We start from the raw sequence: 18,835 nt of genomic DNA on the forward strand, positions 1-18,835 counted from the left end.
TTGTCCCATATGCATGTGTCCTTCACATTGTTGTGGTTGTTAAGCAAACATCCACTAGAGGGCAGCGCAGAGTCAAGCATTTATGACAACATGGCGACGTGGCGGATGTCGGGCTAATGTAGCTCTTAAGATAGTTTGTCCACGTACTCCTGTTGAAATTACACCATATAGATGTCAGTAGTTTCTTAGCAACTCACAAAGTCTGTTCTCAAAAAGTTCCGCCACTGTTGAAATTTCGATTTCCGGTGCCACTACCTCGTTTAGTCTCTTGCGTCCGTATCCGTAAGCTTTTAGAAGACTTGCATGAATACAGAGGAAATGAACCTTTCTCCGTCTCAGTTTTACACGTGAATTAAGCAGACACCCGGTTCAGAGCGCCTCTAATGTGATTATTTGAACTAAAGGGAAAATGTCATCTAGCAACAGGGAGGGTCTGACATTAGTGGTGTTGCATAACTGTGACCTCCAGCTCTGCTGCCATTGACTCTGGTACAGTACCCCTCCTCCACCACCCTCCATCTCCCGTATCCTCTGTGATCATTCCACATGCGTGGCTTCAGACACAAGCCCCGGCTTTGTGGCCAAACAGGCTGTGGGCACTCGCCAAGAGGTTCCTCTGATCGGCTGAGACGAGAGCGAGCGGAAACACCAGCCAGATGGAAAACATGCAGAATCAGACCGACAGCCATGTTACAGGTTGTCAGGGCAAAAACACTGATGTGCTACAGTGAAAATATGAACCAGGGTGAACAGGTGACATTTATTTTGTAGGAGTTTGGTAAATCAAAGCTCACACGAGATGTTACGAGTTGTATTTTCTCTTTTTTTCATTATAAGAAGTTCATTTTATGCAAGCTGCTCTTGTCTTTTTGCTAAAACATGTAAATATAACTCTGCCACTAGAAACCAAAGAGGTTAGCTTAGCATAGAAACTCTCCAAAGGTATAAAAAGCTCTGAAATAACACAAATAGATCGTCCTAATCAGCCTCCTCGAGACATGTTAATAAAGACGAAATTGTTCTTCCGGGGTTACTTGAGTTCGTGCAGCTCACAGACGGTTTCATATCAGCCCATAGAGTCAGTATGGTCGTGCTGGAAAATCCCGAAGAACAGCAAATCTGTGCAACTGCAAATTATTTAAATCCCTCAAAAGTCTGAAAATGTGTGTACACTCCAGAGAACAAGTAAATAAACTGATGAAGCTGCGTGTGTGTATGTAGGTGTGTATGTAGGTGTGTGTGTGTGTGTGTGTGTGTGTGTGTGTGTGTGCTCTGCTCCTCTCATGTCTCTCTCCCTCCATCCCCTGCTCTCTTTTCTCCTTGTTCAATAATCTTTTATTTATACTGAACCATGTTATTTCTCTCCCTGAGAACGTGCTGCTGCCGTCTGGGCCAAGTGAGACGTCCTTTGTCTAAACACCGAACCTGGCGAAGAATAAACAGTGGAAAATTATATACTGTATATATATATATATATATAGAGAGAGAGAGAGAGAGAGAGAGAGAGAGAGAGAGAGAGAGAGAGAGAGGCCTTCATGTGGAGTCCCATGTGAGATCTGGTGTGAAGTATCTGGTGTTAGATCACTGGTGCGTCTGTGGGCTGAGGTCAGGACACAGGCCCAATGGGGTTTTGCCAGGTTGATTTGATAGAGCAGCTCTGCAGCGGTGCAATCAAAAGAGATTTACAGGCATCAGACATCAAAAAAAAAGAGCTGCTCCTGCAGAGCCGCCTGAGAGAGCAGGAGTTTACAGCAGGAGGCCTGACGTCACTTTCTCACCTTGTTTGCTTCGAACCTCCTGACTTTTCAGTTAAGGCTGAACCAAATTAAAATGGACCAAAATTGAATCAGAATCAAACCAAAGCATGCTTTTGTTCATTGGAAGTGTGAAAACTGTTTTCTGGATAATGGCAGGAAGCCGAAGCAGCATTGAACAACAGAAGAAGAACATGAAGCAGAAGAATCTTGCAGGATTAGTTGTACTCTTCGTCTCCAGTGATTTCTTAATATTGCTGGTTGTAACACTTTAATGTTATTATAGAGGCTGTAATGGTTCATTCATCATCTTCACTCAAACGGAAAAGACAAATTTTTTACTGCGCACTTAATTTAAAACAAGTTAACGAATGCAACACCCCTACGTCATCTACAATCCAATCAGTGTCAAGTAGGTAGACGCAGGAACAGGTGAGGATGACAGGACATGTCACACTTAAGTCTAGAGTGCGCTCCCTTTATTACAATGTGACACCAGAACTAACCAGAGCCATATAAACACTGTCATAAGAACCCTGGTCCGGACTTTCAGGACTGTCACCTAAAGGAAATGATCCGTTACATCTCCATTTCGATTCCCATCTTAATCCCATTCGTCTAATCGTTTCAATCTGACACACTTTTTCCCGTTCCTCATTGTCATTGTGCATTGAGTCAAAATCGGAGACAGCAACACACTCGTTCAAAAGAGGAGACAGAGCTTCGGGGGGCAGCTCCGTCACATGTCAACCTTGGAACCTCAGCTCTGCTTTGACAGCCCCAAAAATCAGTTCATCATCTTTTTTTTTGAACATCCTCACCACGTGTCTTGTTATTATATGTTTTAAAAATAGAAAAGGACGATATGTGCGTCCGGGAAACACTGATCAGAGCAGCATGTGGACTCGTGGAGCAAGGACGGGAAAACATTCCCAACAAAGCCAAGTGGGGCAGCACGTGCTCAGGCCTCAGACCCGATCTGCTGGGTGCTGTCTGAAAGCTCCACAGTCTTCACTCCTCGTGTGTGTGTGTGTGTGTGTGTGTGTGTGTGTGTGTGTGTGTGTGTGTGTGTGTGTGTGTGTGTAAATGATTGAGAGAGGTGCTGTATCACATCACAGCCTTCGTGGCATAATTTCAATTGTGCCCTTTTATCCAGAAAGAACTGCTGAGACCCTTGGAAATGTTTCTGACTTCAGCACGGATTAGCGTCAAGTCGGCAGTGCTGCTCCTGTGTCACTTGTGATTAGGTGTCCTCCAAGAAGATCCGCGGGGAAAAAATTTGCCAGGCCCTCCGTACTGGTCCCCCCCCCCCCCTTCGACCCCCCCGTCCCCCCTCCGCACACCCCCTCAGCCATGCGGTGAAGCCCTCCGATGGTTAGATAATCTGCCCAGATATATAAGCTGAAGGGATTGTGGTGAAATCCATACACGCCGCATGTGCCAGATCAACAGCTCAGGACGTGGCGTGGGCTCAGGAGGGACGGATGGTCCAGGGTTGTTATTGTACCTGCGCTCAAAACCACAATCATCATTCCAACACTGCAAATATAATCACTTTCAATTGAGCGACGAACCCTGAACCCCTCAGAACAAGACAAAGCACAAAAATGTGGCTCTAATTAAAAGTTTTTTTCTTCTTTTTTCTTGTTTATTTTGACACTTACATAGCAGAATAACTGCACTGGGATAAGCTCAATTGTGAAATTCCACCTTTCATCCCGACACAATTAAAAACTGACAAATCTGTAATAGAAAAACTAAACAAGTGTAGAAAACGTATCACGGCACTTCTGTCTAACAATTGAGAGCAAATAGTGCACTTGAACAAGTCTAAACTCGAGAAGCAGATGTGTAAATCAAACATTTAAGATCTACAGTATATCAGTCTGTATTTCCGTGCAGGCAGACGATTCCAGTGATTTGCTGGTGTCTCTTAGAAACGGCTCGTTAAAAAGCTCGAACGTCTTTATTTAATTTATACAAACTTCACTAATACCACTCTTCTGGATTCTCCCGTGGACTCAGGAGAGAGAAGGACAAACAAAGAGAGTGCGGCCCCAGGTGCTGATCTGGAAGCTGGATTTGCTTTTTCTGTCATGGGAATACTTAACATTTCAATCCTCCTCTTGTGAAACCTCTCCAAGGGATGAGATGCTTAATTTCTCTCCCCCCCACCCCCCCACCCCGAAGCCCCATGTGTTCGACGGCCTCCTCTTTGTGCCACGTGGGGACTTACGAGAGCACCGCTTCCTGCTCCGCTCGCACACTGAGCGCCACTGGAGAGCGGTTGCGTAAGCGGTGACAGCCCTCAGCGGCCGAGGCCTAATCACGACAACTGTCCTGGTGTGCTGCTGATACAGTGGACGATAGTCAGAGAGGAGACGAGTGGACGGGGGGAGACAGAGGGTCACAGGTCGCCATCGTCTGCGTCAGAGGTTTTGTCATATTTTTCAAATGCACAGCGTTTTGTTTCCGATTTTTGCAAAGTCAGCAATAAAGTTTCTTCAAAATAGAAGGTCACAGCTGTCAGTTATATTTGAAAGCACACAGTAAATTAAGATTTTGTCATTTTTTACTTTCCTGCAAAGATTTTGATTTGATATTTCTACATTTTTATTTCATTTTTAACCAATTTCCATTCCATGAGACGATCAAACCAGTTCTGATTTTCTGTGGAACCCTCCAACTCCCTGCTGAGGCAGATCTACAGTCCAGAAATCTGCACTGGTTTCAGCCTCACACAAAGAGGATGTGTCTGCATGTCTCTGTGGCCAAATATGGACGTGGGTTACTGGCCTCAGTCGTTCCGCTGCTTCGTCATGGAACAATGTAGAGCAATATCATAATCATTTGGATTTTTAAAACGGACCGAGTGAGGGAGTCAGATTGTGAAATCCTGATTTAACTCAACTCCTGTTTTAATCTGACTCGTAAGATTTACAGACTTGAGAGAACAATATTTAAAGGAGCAGCTCCGACTGGAAGTTTTGCTCAGTGTCGTCTCAGCTTCTGTTTGTTATATTCACTGCAGTAAATCTATATATGCAAACAGTACCAGTAATTCTGAGCTGTTCTTTTTTAAATGGAGAAGGTTACGCTACAGGACGACAGTAAACATCTGATCACACAAACCAAACAACTGACTTCTTCTGGTTGTTAATTTTATATAAATGACAAGTATAACTAACGACACCCGGGAGAAAACATTCCCAACGTACTTTAGTGACTGGTATGTGGAGAATTGCCACATACTTGTGTTAAGGAGATAAATAAACAGCCAAACAGGATTTTTAAAAAACAACTGTTGTGATGCTGATGTTCAGTTTATTTATATTAACCGTGAAATTGTCTTTAAACTTTCAAATCCTGTGTTTACATTGATGATAAGTTGATTATTGTTAACTTGATTATCAGTTGAAATATTGTTAATGAATAAACAGTTAAAATGTTAAGAGAATAAAAGAAGAGTCATTTGTTTTACGGTTGAAGTGCAACAACCTGAATGACCTCGTTACCAGACTTAAAGATGGATGACAGATCCCAATAGTGAAGCCAAAACAGCTCAATCTCCCCCTGGTGGCTGGCTGCAGTATAGATTATCAACCCTGCCTTTAATTAGTCGGTAGCTGAGCGGTTTTCATCATGGTAACAATATCAAATGACAAATTCCTAAATCGCAATTAATACGGCCACTAGAGGTCGCCTGAAAATATAAAGGTTGTAACAAACTGTTTAGGGTCATTTTCTTTATAGGACTCTATTATGTCGTTAACTAATAATTGACGATTGGTTTTAATAATAACCTAACAGCAGAGAACAAATCAAGACAACTCCTTCATCCAACACTGCTAGTAATAAAAGCAGTATGTGGCTCAGTCTCTACAGTGTTGTGCCTAATTTACAGAGAGTAGAGGTCTGACCTTTAGACGAAGTGTGCCATAACCTTTCCATGAGTTACGCCACACATTTCCTCACACTGCACTCTCTCCCCCTCCCACTGTCTGTCTCCCACATTAGCTGTGACGTTCTCCGACTCGTGTTGTTTCCAGTTCCGTGTGAACGTACCGTGTGCCCGGTGAAGAGGCTTCACTGCATTGGAAATAACAGTTATCACAAGGATTCAATTCAAATTGACTGCTGACGTGTTTTCTAAAGGTTAAGAGTTGTCCACGCCATAAGATCCTGAACATTTTAGCCCGACAGTCGAGACTGCACTCGAGGAACATTTGCCGGCTCGTGTTTACATCTCACTCTCGTGGCTGCAGCTTTGTTTAAAGGCTATAAAATGAATTCCAGGATAAGCAGCATTAATCTACTGTGACAGGAATTGGAAAATAAATATCTCATACATTGTGTTGTCTTACTTTTCCATACCTCCTATAAGCACAAGTATGACTACTACTCATCATCACCATGTTGAAACAGGGAAGGCATTTGTTTGGGGTCCCAAGCTGAGAGGGGCCCCAGAAACAGCCTGGTCCACAGCAAAGAATATTTTTGAGAATCCCCTTAAATTCTATGATCAACTACAGGAGACAATGCATTGACACTGTGGAGGGAAAGCCTGTAACGAGGCTTGATGCCATTAGCCTTCCTCCCCCAGGTCCCTTTTGCCTGGAGCCCCAATGTCCCTTGAAACACTCATCATCACCTAATTCAACCATTTGTTCAACACTGGGTCACGGCTTTCAATTGAGAGAGAATCTGGCATCAAAGTACATTTTTGGTTTAAGAATAAAAATGAATCAGTTAAATATCCTCAAAAATAAGGCAATTTTATGTCATCATTCTATTTCATATCTGTTTCTGTAGACATGAAGATGCTTTGCTCCTGTTCGCCTTTGATGCACAGCCACTGCTCCTGCTGATCCAAACAGCTAATTAACTTATTTGCTCTTAATCAATACGGCTGCAGATCTCCACTGACCTCAAGGGTAATCTGTTGAAAAGGGAGGGCCCGGGTGAGATGAGCATTAACATTACATAAGCACTGCAGACTGGAGCCAAATGAATGTACAGTGTGTGCATGTACTCAAAGCCTCAAGGTGCTTCTGTGCCATTGTTTGGTGACAACGGATAAAATACCCTGCATAACAAAGAATTCTCAGTATTCTGTTATGGTCTTTTAAAATTCACAAAATAGCCAGGAGGGGAGTTGGCGGAAATAATTGAAAATGATTCATTGAATTGTTTTATTTTTACAGGAGTTGATTGCTGCTGTCGTTGAGATTCTCCATCCCGCCCGCAGGAGTCCACGTTTATTGCTGCATCCTCGACTGCGCACAGCCCCTGTCAGTGTAATAATTCAGTTTACACAAAATCTCATAAAAACTGAAGAGACGTCTTAAATTTGAATGCTTTACCTCAACTCCAGCCCGAAGCTATGAAGTCATTATCAACCAGAGTCGTTTAAAAATAGAATTCAATAGGTTCTGTTGGGTTTTGCCTGCTGTTGCTCGGCTAATGGAGCAGAGTGGGATAAAAACGGAAGAACGACCACAAAAGCAGACACGTAAACATTTATTGTATGATTCACGAGAGGTGAAAAGCAGATGTCACTTTCACGTGTCATTGCCGTGGAAGTGTTCGTGTTTGGACGACCAGTCAACACAAAGGAACAGGGCTCAGAGTAAATATGAAGCAGAAAACCAATTACGCTGATTGCGGAGGCTAGAAAAAGTCATCAAACAGGTCTGGAAAGATGAACAGTAGCTAAGCAACAGAGGTGATTAGGTTAAAGCCACTAACTGCCACCTGCCTTAACCCTGATCCGAGCAGACACACGGAATATGGTTCATCTCACAGGCCGGCGACGAGTGTGACAGATGATTTTAGAGAAGTGGTTAAAGATGTTGTTTCAAATGCTTTCACTCTCACAGTAAACTCTTCACGAGCCGACCGGGTCTCTGCTTCCAATCTGAGCCACTGCAGATTCACTAACAGACTCGGTGTGAAGGTCTCAGGTCGATCATAAGAAGCAGGGAAGCAGGATGTCTGTGATTATTCAGGTTGTCATGTATAGTATGTAAATATGAGGAGGGTAATGACCTGATTAGGTCAGATACTCTGTGGATACAAATGGATTTCAACCCATTACAAAGAGGATGTATGGATCTCTAGACGGTAAATAAAGATGGGTAAATTATCTCCTCCTTCTCCCATTGTAAATAAAATGAGCCACCAGGGGGCAATCAAGAGGATTAGGTTTTTTTTCGTGTTTATATCATGGTATATGAGTGTGGCCATGGTTTTCTGTGTATAAGTAAAATTTTACACATTTGATGTTAAACGTAACCCTAACCCTAACCCTAACTACAGTGTTGTATCTTACAGGTGGTCGATTAAGGTTTTATAAACTACAACTACTACTACTACTTTAAATGCTAGAAGAAATTAAAATAAAGAATTCAATCTTAATATTTTACTGGATTTAGTTCTAAAGTAAATCCAGTTTTCTTTAAAAGTTAAGATATCATTTAGCCATACTAACAGTTAAATTGTTTTCAACATATACATCAAAAGCATTTTTATATTGCAGCAACAAAAGAGTAATTCTGTCACATTTTAGTAATATAAGATTTTATGAAATAAAGATAAAACATGTCGGAGCAAAGATCTAGGCATTACAAACCATACAATGAGAGATACTCAGATTATATTGGCGATCTACAGCCTCTGAACCAGTTGTATTATTGATTCCATTTGTCAGCAGGTGATCTTTGATCCGACCTGTCCTGTGTTTGTGCTGCACTGTGCAGATGTTATGTAACAGCTCAGAGTCACGGGATCACAGGCGATATCTGTCTTAAGTATGCAGCAGTGAGCATTACCGGGCGGTGGTCATGTATTATTCTGCCCCCAGTGGACCCCTCGCACATCAGGCTCTCTAACCAGCCCCTCACCCTCTCACGCTGCCGTGTTTGTGACATGTCAGCGGCCTCAGACGAGCTGGTTCAACCTCACACCACTGGAGGTTGGCTGTTAATCATATGCTTCCAGGCCAGTCAGTGTGAAGTGATGAAGCTCCTGGGTGTTGGTAGCTTCTTCATCCTGGCTGCCACAGACCTTATGACTCTTCAAGGCCACGCTGACTGTAGATGATGTTTTTCAAATATCCCACAATGCATGTATGAAATATATATATGTGTGTGTTTATATGCTGGATCCGGATATCTTGACACTTACTGAACAGAAATGTGTTGTTGCTGTTTCTTAAAAGATAGATGTTTTAATTCTCCTCTAACCATCCAGAGCAGTCAAAAAAGTTTGATGAAAGAGTTTGACATCTCTGGCTTCTGTCCCACCGCAGTGATATTATTACATCAGCCTAATTCCAATGTAGATTCATCACAGGTATATGCCCTAATTCTACTAGACGGATACATATGAGTCTAGTCACAAGAACAAGTCCAAGGTTTTTCTTTTGCATTCATGACAGCATGGGAGAAGCTGTAGCTAAATGTTAAGTGGTGGGAGCCAAAAGGTTTTTTACTACCGTCTGCACTGACAGAGGAGAGGAGACATTTCGAGAAGAGTCGCCGAACATAGGACTTTACCCTCGCTCCTATCAGCTGTCTGGGAAGTTACCAAAATGCCACTTAGCACTAGTGGAAGCAGGAGAATAGCTCACACTGCAGCAAAAACAGTATGTGTGTAGTATCCTAATGTTGATGTGCTTAGAACTGCAGAGAGTTATAAAGATAATGTAATATCAAGGTAGTTGCACCGCAGGTATCCCAGATATCTTGTGATTATATGGCACAGAAGGTTTAACCTGGAATAACCTAATATCCTCAATTTAGCTAGAAATTAGATTTATATGTGATATTCACCTTTTATACTGTTTGTAGGTTTCCAAAGAGATTACCCTGATTACAATGAAGAGCATCACAAGGGTAAGGGGCACTGCATGTACTCCAATCAGACAATGCTCACTACTTTTTCCCATAATAATGTTATTCCATGATGATGTCATCATGAGGTCGTCTTTTTCCTGACTCCATAGTAACGTCATGATGATGTCATTCCAACCAAATCCCAACCAACCACATTATATAGTTTTCCATCTAGCTTCAGGTCGTGTTTATTGATGCACAAGATTCACTGAATTATGCATTTTTACACTGAATGCATGAATTCATTTTCTGACTACTTCATGACGTCACTTATCATGTGACCTCAAGTGATGTGGATCAATTCTCTGGTTAATATGAGCTTCAGGTGGTGTCTGGAGCACCATTGTTTATGGAAATGTCCTAGAATGTGTTTTTCTGACCATATGTTTCTTGACCTTGACCTTGACCTTTGGCCCGTCAGTACCAAAAGTTAATAATTTGCAATAAACATTGGTTCCTTGCCTCCTTACTTCTATAGTCACACTAGCATGCAGAGTATGTAATGGGCAGCATCCTCAGGGGAAATGAGGAGCATGTTCTCATTTTAACCAAAGTGAGGCCACAGAGGGGGAAATGCACCGAGGTCCCACGTTCACATGAGGATGGTTCACAGCTGGTCTTTGTCGCCACCTGTTGTTCATCCATGAGGCCTGCAGTGTTACCTTCACAGCCCGTCGTAAATTGCTGACACTACACAAACAAAACATGGATAAGCAGTTTTTATGTGGAACAAACTCCAAGTAAATTACAGGTGTGATGTAACTCTTTGTACTTTTAAATCAACGCTGAAGTCCTGCCTCTTTGCCACTGCCTTGTTTCATGTCCCTCATTTCAATAAATGCTTTTTTTTGGTATTTTCTTATGTTGCTTTTAAAATTTGTCATGGTGACTTGCTACATTTTATGTAAAGCACTTTGAATTGCCTTGTTGTTGAAATTTGCTGCACATATAAACTTTCCTTCACTTTGTTGTATAATTGCATGTATATTAACAGGGATGAAAGGCTTGAATTCAATTAATTGAATTACATTCACGTATATTAACATAAATGTTCTCATCAAAGCCACATTCATCCATTGTCTTGTATAAAGTAATTATAGGGTAAAGAAAACAACAAATCGTATTTAAATGAAACACACAAGTAAAAACACCAAAAGGATTATTTTATATTAATTTTCTGCCAATGGATCCCTTTCACCTAAATCTTTAAGATTGATTGATTGATTGATTGAATATTTATTTATTTAAGCCTCGGAAGACACATTGAGGGATAAGACCCTCATTTACAATGGTGCCGAGGTTACAATAAAAAAGTTGATACAGTAAAAGTGAATACATTGAATAAATAGGAATGAAATAAATATGCATATATATATACACAGTAATACAAGGTATAAAAAAATTCGTCAATAAAATACTATGGCCAAGTCAACTAGCAGTTACAGTCATTGCAGGAGAAGTCAGCTGTACATGAGACCAGACTCGAGAACTCCGTCAGTGAAACAAATGAGCGCAACTTTAAAGATTTTTGGACCTCATTCCAAATGTAGGGTGCTTTATAACAGAAAGCTGTCTTCCCCAAGTTGGTCTTAACACGAGGCAGATATAAGGAAAGCCAGCTCTGGGAGCGGGTATTGTGGGTATTACAATTCCAGCTGATGAGAGAGGAGAGATATAGTGGCAGTAGCCCAATGATTGTTTTGTAAATATAAATCTTCCAATGACCATCCCTTTTTTCAGACAGGGCTGGCCAGCCAACCTTGTTATAGAGAGTACAGTGGTGTGTGCCATAGCGGTCTCCTGTGATAAAACGCAGAGCAGAATGGTATACAGCATCCAAGATATTAAGATCTTAAAACAAACACTTTGTGCCCTTATCTAATTTCCTCACTCGCTCCCATAGACTGTACGCTCCTCTCCTTTGGTTGGGCCGCGTCGCGTCATTTCCGAGGGAGCTTGAAGGCAGCACGTGGTTCCTGCGCCGCGGTCAGCTGACTGCGAGTGTTGTCATGTGGCGTTTACAGACACCGCGGATCGCACGGAGAGAAGAGACCTCGAGAGGACAACAACCCGGAGACAAACAGGACAAGCAGAGGAACAGCTCGGTGGTCGTCTGTCTGCCCCCCCCCTGCACTCTCACTCGTCCCCGCCATGGCCTGGACTAAATACCAGCTGTTCCTTGCGGGACTGATGCTCACAACTGGATCCATCAACACATTATCTGCAAAGTGAGTGTATTTAATCATGTGGGGGGGGTGAATTCAGGTGAATCCCCCCACCCACACTGGTGTCATGTGTTTGTGGGTAAAGTGAATCAACTGTAGCAGGAAGCTAAACAACACGAAGAGTTAGCAAACACAAGCTAAATGGCTGCTCCCTGTTTTAGCTCACTCACATAAGAGGTCTGTTTCTTTAGCCTTTTGTTGTGTTAGCATGTTTCTCATTCATGTGTAGGGGAGCTACAGCAGCTAGCATGCAACATTAGCATGTAAATAACAAGCTGCTGCTGCTGTAAACAACGTCCTATCAATGGAAGCTAAGTGAGTTTGTGACCAGGAAGCTGCTGTTGAAAGACTGTGTGTCTCACCCAGCAGATTCCACCTGGCCCAGTGGCTGTTTGATCAGCAAACTGGTTTTTAATGGGGTGTGACTCATATCTGCATGTGCTGATGAGTAATCAGAGATAACAATGGGCTGCAGATACACTTTCATTATCATTTGGTCTAAGGAAGAGACGTCTGCAGATATATTTTGGTTTAATCTTCATGACGAATCAAAATCAAATGACTGTTTGGATACAGTGACGTTCAACAGAGAGTCGGTCATTAGTTATGTTTCTTAAAATAAATGTTCAATCATTAATATTAATCATTTCAGGCCCAAGTCGTCACACACTGATTAAAGACTATTAATTGTTTACCAACTTCAAACACACTTTCGTTAAGTTTGTTTGAGTTAAAGATAGAAGTGACATCAACACAATTGTTTAAGTTAATGTATTTGTGTTACCCATTGAAGTGTACTTCTTCAGCCGGTGCATAGTGATTCTAAACAAACAGAAAACAGTGTGAAAGGCACATGGCAGCTCCTCAGGCCGCTCACACGAAACCACCTGAGCCAAGCCCAAATATATTCTCTTCACACTGAGGATATTGCACGTTGTCCCAGCCTAAATTACACAAATTGTGAGTTGTGAATATGTGCTATACAAATACTACCCACAAGACTACCCACATTTGAAAACTTTTTTTTAGGACTGAAACTGCAGTAATTGGTCAATTGTAGTAATTTGGTCAAATATATTTCTAATGTCCTAAACCCAAATTTATACAATATGCAATTCTATCACACAGAAAATCTTCTTGTGTATGTAACTGGATCCAGGGAATATTTTGTATTTTCTTCTTGATATATGACTTCATCTCTTTACATTATCCATAAAGATGATGACACGTTTTTTATTCTTGAATGACATGAGTCTCGTTGTCACAAGGTTTTGCAACTTTCTGCCACGCAAGAACTTCAGTATCTTTACTTCTCTAATAAAGTGTCACGTCAGCGCTCCATTGTCTGAGACACACTTCTCTTTCCCTCTTTGTCAGTTTAACAAAAGTGCAATGAATCACAGTGTGGAGGTATTGCTGGTGTCAGTGTGTGGGACAGAACAAGCCGTGCCATGTTCCGCACAGACGAGCACAGCTACTTAGCAGGTACAGTTTCGCGGCGGCCACCTGAAACCAGCCTGATCAGTCACAACATGTAGGTTGATAGTGTCGGTGCAAGTTCCCTCTCTCTCTTCACGCCGCCGTGCACCGTGTAACGCTATTGAACCAGACGTGCCGTGACCACGGATAAAGAGGGGAGTCGGAGCAGGTTTGGATCAGTCAGCAACAAACCCACTCAAGTTTCCTCAGACTATTGATGAGCTCAGAAGTTGTCGTGTGTGAAGAATGTGCCGTGTCAGCAGCTTTTCAAAACATTTGGCCTGTCGTGCCTTTTGAAGCAGACGGGAAGCTCACATGCCCGTCACGCTGCCGCACGCTGACTGACTCACTGTAAAACTCAACGGGTTACGCATTAACTTGACAAGTGACATGTTTCTTTATCTAATTGACTCTTTAGTGTTTTATCTTAGGTCACAGTGAAATAAATGTGTCCTCAGTGTGCTCAGTGAGAAAAGAGGAAATCCTCCGCTGGTCAAACACAGAATAGAAAATAAGAAAGGGATCTGCTGCAAAGCTAAACTCAACTCGACACCCACATAATCTTTTTTAAAACATGTTGAAACAAGTGACAAAAATAAATCAAGCAGAGGCAGAAAGTGATGTCGGGCTACAAAAAGTGTTTTCAACTTATATGTTTGTCTTGTTTAATCTGTCACCGAGGTGATTTACAATTTGCTTGTTTTTAGTGACCCGCATAATCCGAACTTCATACATAGTAACCAATTAATAAACTATTTTTACAGCAAACCTCTTTACTTTGTAGTGCCTTCAGTGTGGTTGACTTCTGATATAATTTATATGCATAACTAAACTGCATTAACTTGTTTCTGTCCGACAGATGGGCTGATATGTTCTCGGCAAAGGGTTGCCGCGGTGACCCCGAACATGGATTCTCTCACCCGTTTGTACAGGTACAGTAAAGTCACCACACTGGACAAAGACATTTTACCTTAATTTTTGACCAAATTGTTTCTGTACCGCAATTATCAAAGCTGGTGAAGAACTGATAAGTGGCATCAGATGTCTGCTCAAAGTCTGATAAGGAAGTTTCAATTTGAATCTAAACAATTTCAGACTTAAACTACTTAAGTTCTGAAATCTGCTTGTTTGAAAAGTTTGTCTTGTATTTATATATTAAAATGTGTGTTCATGTTTCTATGTCTCTAACGATCCTTATGAAGCAGAGACAACAGATATGCACATTTACTTTAAATAACTTATAATAATGCATATGTAACTTTTCTAAAGTGTAAAGCACTGCTGCCCTTCTTGGGAAAAAATATATATCTTTGCTCACTCTTGTGGCAAAAGTAAAATCGAATCAGTGATTGTTTAATATCCGTTTCCCGTCCATCTCTGTCTCTCTGTCTGTCCCGCTCCACGCGTCCAGGCGGTGGGAATGTTCCTGGGTGAGTTCAGCTGTCTGGCCGTCTTCTACCTCGTACTTTGCCATGACAGACGCAGACCGGAGCCCAAGGTAAACCCGGGGCAGAGCTTCAACCCTCTCCTCTTCTTCCCCCCCGCCATGTGTGACATGTTGGCCACCTCCATCATGTATGTTGGTAAGTGAGCACAAGCTTTTTGGAATTGCTCAGGTGTGGTTTTTCTTTACGGTGAACAGGACCTTTTGAAATCTCACATCCTGATCTGGTCTTCCCGTCAAAGGTCAGATGTAATGACTTCCAATGATGCAGCCAAACAGTAAAGATAAGGTGTTTGTTTGAAGAAGCCTTTCGTCTGGGAGAAAGATGATTGGGTCCAAAATAACAACGTTTACCTCAGTATCACTTTTGTTTTGCAGCTTTCAGCTATATTGTGATTTGAATTGTTTGTCTTTGGGTCTGGGACAGAAAAACATCTTCACAAAATGCAGAAATGAATCCGCTGCGCTTATCAATTCCTCTGATGTCCTTTTAGGTATGTGTCCAATGAAAAACCTTGTGTGTGTTTTCCAGCACTCAACATGACGAGCGCCTCCAGCTTCCAGATGCTGCGCGGAGCCGTCATCATATTCACGGGTCTGCTCTCTGTGGCTTTCCTGGGGCGTCGCCTGGCACCCAGCCAGTGGCTCGGCATCTCCATCACCATCCTGGGCCTGGTGATCGTGGGCCTCTCCGACTTCTTCACGGGCCACAGTGACGACCAGCACAAACTCAGTGAGGTCATCACAGGTAAAACGTTTTTCTATATAAGTACATTGTAACTAACAGTGTAGGTACTTCTTGTCCGAAATGAACCCCACTTCTCTTCGGCGCTACAGGAGACCTTCTGATCATCATGGCTCAGATCATCGTCTCAGTACAGATGGTCCTGGAGGAGAAGTTTGTCTACAAGCACGACGTCCATCCCCTTCGTGCTGTCGGGACTGAAGGTACAGACCATGTCCATCTGCAGTCATGTGTGACATTTAGTGCCAACAGGAACTTTACTCACTCTAAGCCCGTTGATGGTGGAAGTAGCACGAGCCAAAGTCCTGACTTGTCAATGTAAACTGACAACGGCTAGACCTGATCAATTCCCCCAAAGGACAGGTCACATGCTGACAAATAGCTAGAGATAGATTTTTATGGATGTGACTGAGCCTTTGGAATGTCCTGAAAATTGACAGTGACGTAAGATGTAAAAGAAAAGTGCAGAGGGACAAATACAGAAACTTTCTCCACAGTGTTTGTATAATATATACAGCTATTTTTACTTTTTGATATTTTCTGTGCCAGTTTTATTCTTCTGTGACCGTTTTTTATTGAATGTCTGTCCTTTGCATTATATTGCGCTTTTGTAGAAGGGGGTTGAAGAAGAAGACGGAAAAATCAAAAATATGTAGAACTTATTTGTTAAGACTCCTCATATTTACTTTTGTCTGGTGAATAGTTTTATTTGTAGTTAAACTTATCATAGAAGATAAGCGACTGCTTGGTCTGACATACTGAAAATGAGCCAGACTTAGCTGCATAGGCTAATTTCCATCTGTTTTCCAGAGCCAGTTCTTATATATTAAATTACCTATCTTGTATTATAAAAAGACAAGATCCCAGGATGCATTTAAGGTGTTACAAGTCAACTAGCTTGGGATCTACAGGTCAGATTAAACTTGGTTTTCTGTTTCCAGGTTTCTTTGGTTTCGTCGTCCTGTCCCTGCTGCTCATCCCCATGTATTTCATCCATGTGGGCGACTTCAGCAGCAACCCCCGGGAGGTGCTGGAGGACGCGTTGGACGCCTTCTGCCAGATCGGACACCAGCCCCTCATCATCTTGGCTCTGCTGGGCAACACGGTCAGCATCGCCTTCTTCAACTTCGCCGGCATCAGCGTCACCAAAGAGATCAGCGCCACCACCCGCATGGTGCTGGACAGCCTGCGCACGCTGGTCATCTGGGTGGTGAGCCTGGCGCTGGGCTGGGAGCACTTCCAGGGCCTTCAGGTCCTGGGCTTCTTGGTCCTGCTGCTGGGCACGGGGCTGTACAACGGACTGCACCGCCCCCTGCTGGCCAGGATACCGTGCTGCGCCGGCCTTCTGAGCGTGGCTGAGGAGAGCAACCCCGGAGAAAGAGAGAGACTGGTGAACGACGGCACGGTGGAGGGGGGTGACGAGAGCTAAAGACTTGTTTATGGTCGACACGCTCGGCACAGCGGACCGAACTCTCTCTCTAAAGACACTGCACCTTTCATGAGCCCTGTCAGGTAAAGTCTTTTTTAAATGGGTTTCTTTTCACACCTCAGATTTCAACTGACCTCACACTTTGCTGTAATATATCAGAGTTTGGAAACCTTTAAAAAAACAATGTTTTGGGGAAATGCACTTATTCTCTTGTCGAGTGTTTAATGAGAGGTTTTATAACCACTCTCACTCTGTTGGTTGAATATGAGCCTGGAAAAAAATACATGGTAAGCTTGGCTTAGCTTAGCGTAGCACAAAGTGTGGACACAGTTAGCCTAAGCTAAGCTAATGGTAACTTCATACAGACAAACGAGTGTCATCAGCTCAGCAATAGCATAAGTGCATTTCCCTAAATCTCAACTAGACGATTGAGAGGGTCGTCTGAACAAGCTTTTATATCACAATATGGGTTTTTAGGGATTCTTTTAATTTAGAGATTCATTTTTTGTGTCTGAATCAGAAATTGTAATTTGAAAAGATAATGTAAAGCCAGTATCTACATTTGCTCCCTTGTTTTTATTTTTTTTTTTAAACTTGAACTGACTGATTTGTATGTGGTTTTTAGAACTATATCACTAAAGCACATGTTTTTAAAAAATACTGACAAATGACAATTCAATTTTGACCATTCAGACGTTTTATGCTGATTTCAGTATCATGTGGTTTCTGATGTCGACTCAATATCTACTGCAATGGTCCACAATGCAAATTTTATTTGTTTTTTCGATGTGTACTAAGAATTTGTATTTTTAATGTTGCTGACCGTGCAGTAGACGTGTGCCAAAAAAATAATGTCGGTGCCATTTCACTGCAGCTGCACTAGAGAGAAAAGTCACAAAACTGCAGAACCACTTTTTTTAGCAGATATACAGAATGTTAGAGAATAACTGTAACTGTATATTTGATCCTTCGACACCTCTGGATCTGCACTTGTTCTTGTAAATCCTGCTTCTCTCTTCCATGGTCGGAGACTTTGGCTGTATTGTTCAATAAGGAAAAAAAGGGAACTGTCATTAAATCACTTATTGAATGGTACAGTGGTATTTTTACTTAAGTCTGTGTTCACCTGCAGGAGATCACAGTCAGTAGATGTGTGAAGATAATGTAAAATCATGGGCGAAAACGATATCATACTTTTTAATTCTCCTTTTTTTAATCATTACATTTGTTAAAACAAACTAAATGAAGCTTCGCAAATGTGTTATATCTGTTAATATTTAATATCTTTAGGTCTAAGGATGTTATCTGGACAAATTTGTTATCTCAGAGCTCATGGGTCCTTTTTTTCTTTAAAGCATATTATGAGATTTGATAAAGTAAAAGTTTAGTGTGTAAAAATGTATCTATTATTTAAAACAATAGATAAAAAAATAGTAAATAGAAATGGAGTTTTGACGATATAAACATAAAATAACAATATTTTCTGAATGTATATAGGTTGAATATGCACTGAACTTAATGAGCGATAAACTAATCCTGTAGTCGTCCAACAATGTGGAAATTTGCCAAATATCTTTCAAAGCAAAGCAGAAAAGTTCAGTTGCTTTGTCCCAACTGAAAATTCAGACACATTTTCAGTGAAAATGTTCAGAGAAAAAAAAAGTGAATGGTCAGTGGAAGGGTCCGATGTCACCAACACCAGCAGCTGACACCTGCCTTCACTTCCTGAGTCCAACTCCACATCCTCCCTGAAGACCGCTCTCACACTTTAATGGAGGTCAAAGGTTAAACCCAGGAGTCCCCTGAGATGTGTACACACGACCCCGTCCAACTCCAGGAACAGGATGGAGGTAAATGTGGTAAT

General features: G+C 42.0%; 1 protein-coding gene across 1 annotated transcript; it reads left to right on the plus strand.

Moving 5' to 3' along the window:
• Positions 1 to 11,682: 11,682 nt before the first annotated feature.
• On the plus strand, positions 11,683 to 18,066 carry slc35f6 (solute carrier family 35 member F6). The gene is made up of 6 exons (XM_061091204.1): positions 11,683 to 11,877; positions 14,213 to 14,285; positions 14,765 to 14,936; positions 15,330 to 15,545; positions 15,635 to 15,745; positions 16,484 to 18,066. The coding sequence occupies exons 1-6, from the start codon at positions 11,801 to 11,803 to the stop codon at positions 16,969 to 16,971; spliced, it is 1,137 nt and encodes a 378-aa protein (XP_060947187.1). The 5' UTR covers positions 11,683 to 11,800; the 3' UTR covers positions 16,972 to 18,066.
• Positions 18,067 to 18,835: the final 769 nt, after the last annotated feature.

The sequence above is a fragment of the Limanda limanda genome, chromosome 18, assembly GCF_963576545.1.
Source record: "Limanda limanda chromosome 18, fLimLim1.1, whole genome shotgun sequence".
NCBI classification, from domain to species: Eukaryota; Metazoa; Chordata; class Actinopteri; order Pleuronectiformes; family Pleuronectidae; genus Limanda; species Limanda limanda.

Bases quoted from the DNA above. Each gene is read 5' to 3' on its own strand.
- slc35f6 (XM_061091204.1), top strand. From the start codon at position 11,801: ATGGCCTGGACTAAATACCAGCTGTTCCTTGCGGGACTGATGCTCACA. The intron at 14,937-15,329 runs GTAAGTGAGCAC...TGTGTTTTCCAG, and splicing joins CACCTCCATCATGTATGTTG to CACTCAACATGACGAGCGCC. The intron at 15,546-15,634 runs GTAAAACGTTTT...TCGGCGCTACAG, and splicing joins ACTCAGTGAGGTCATCACAG to GAGACCTTCTGATCATCATG.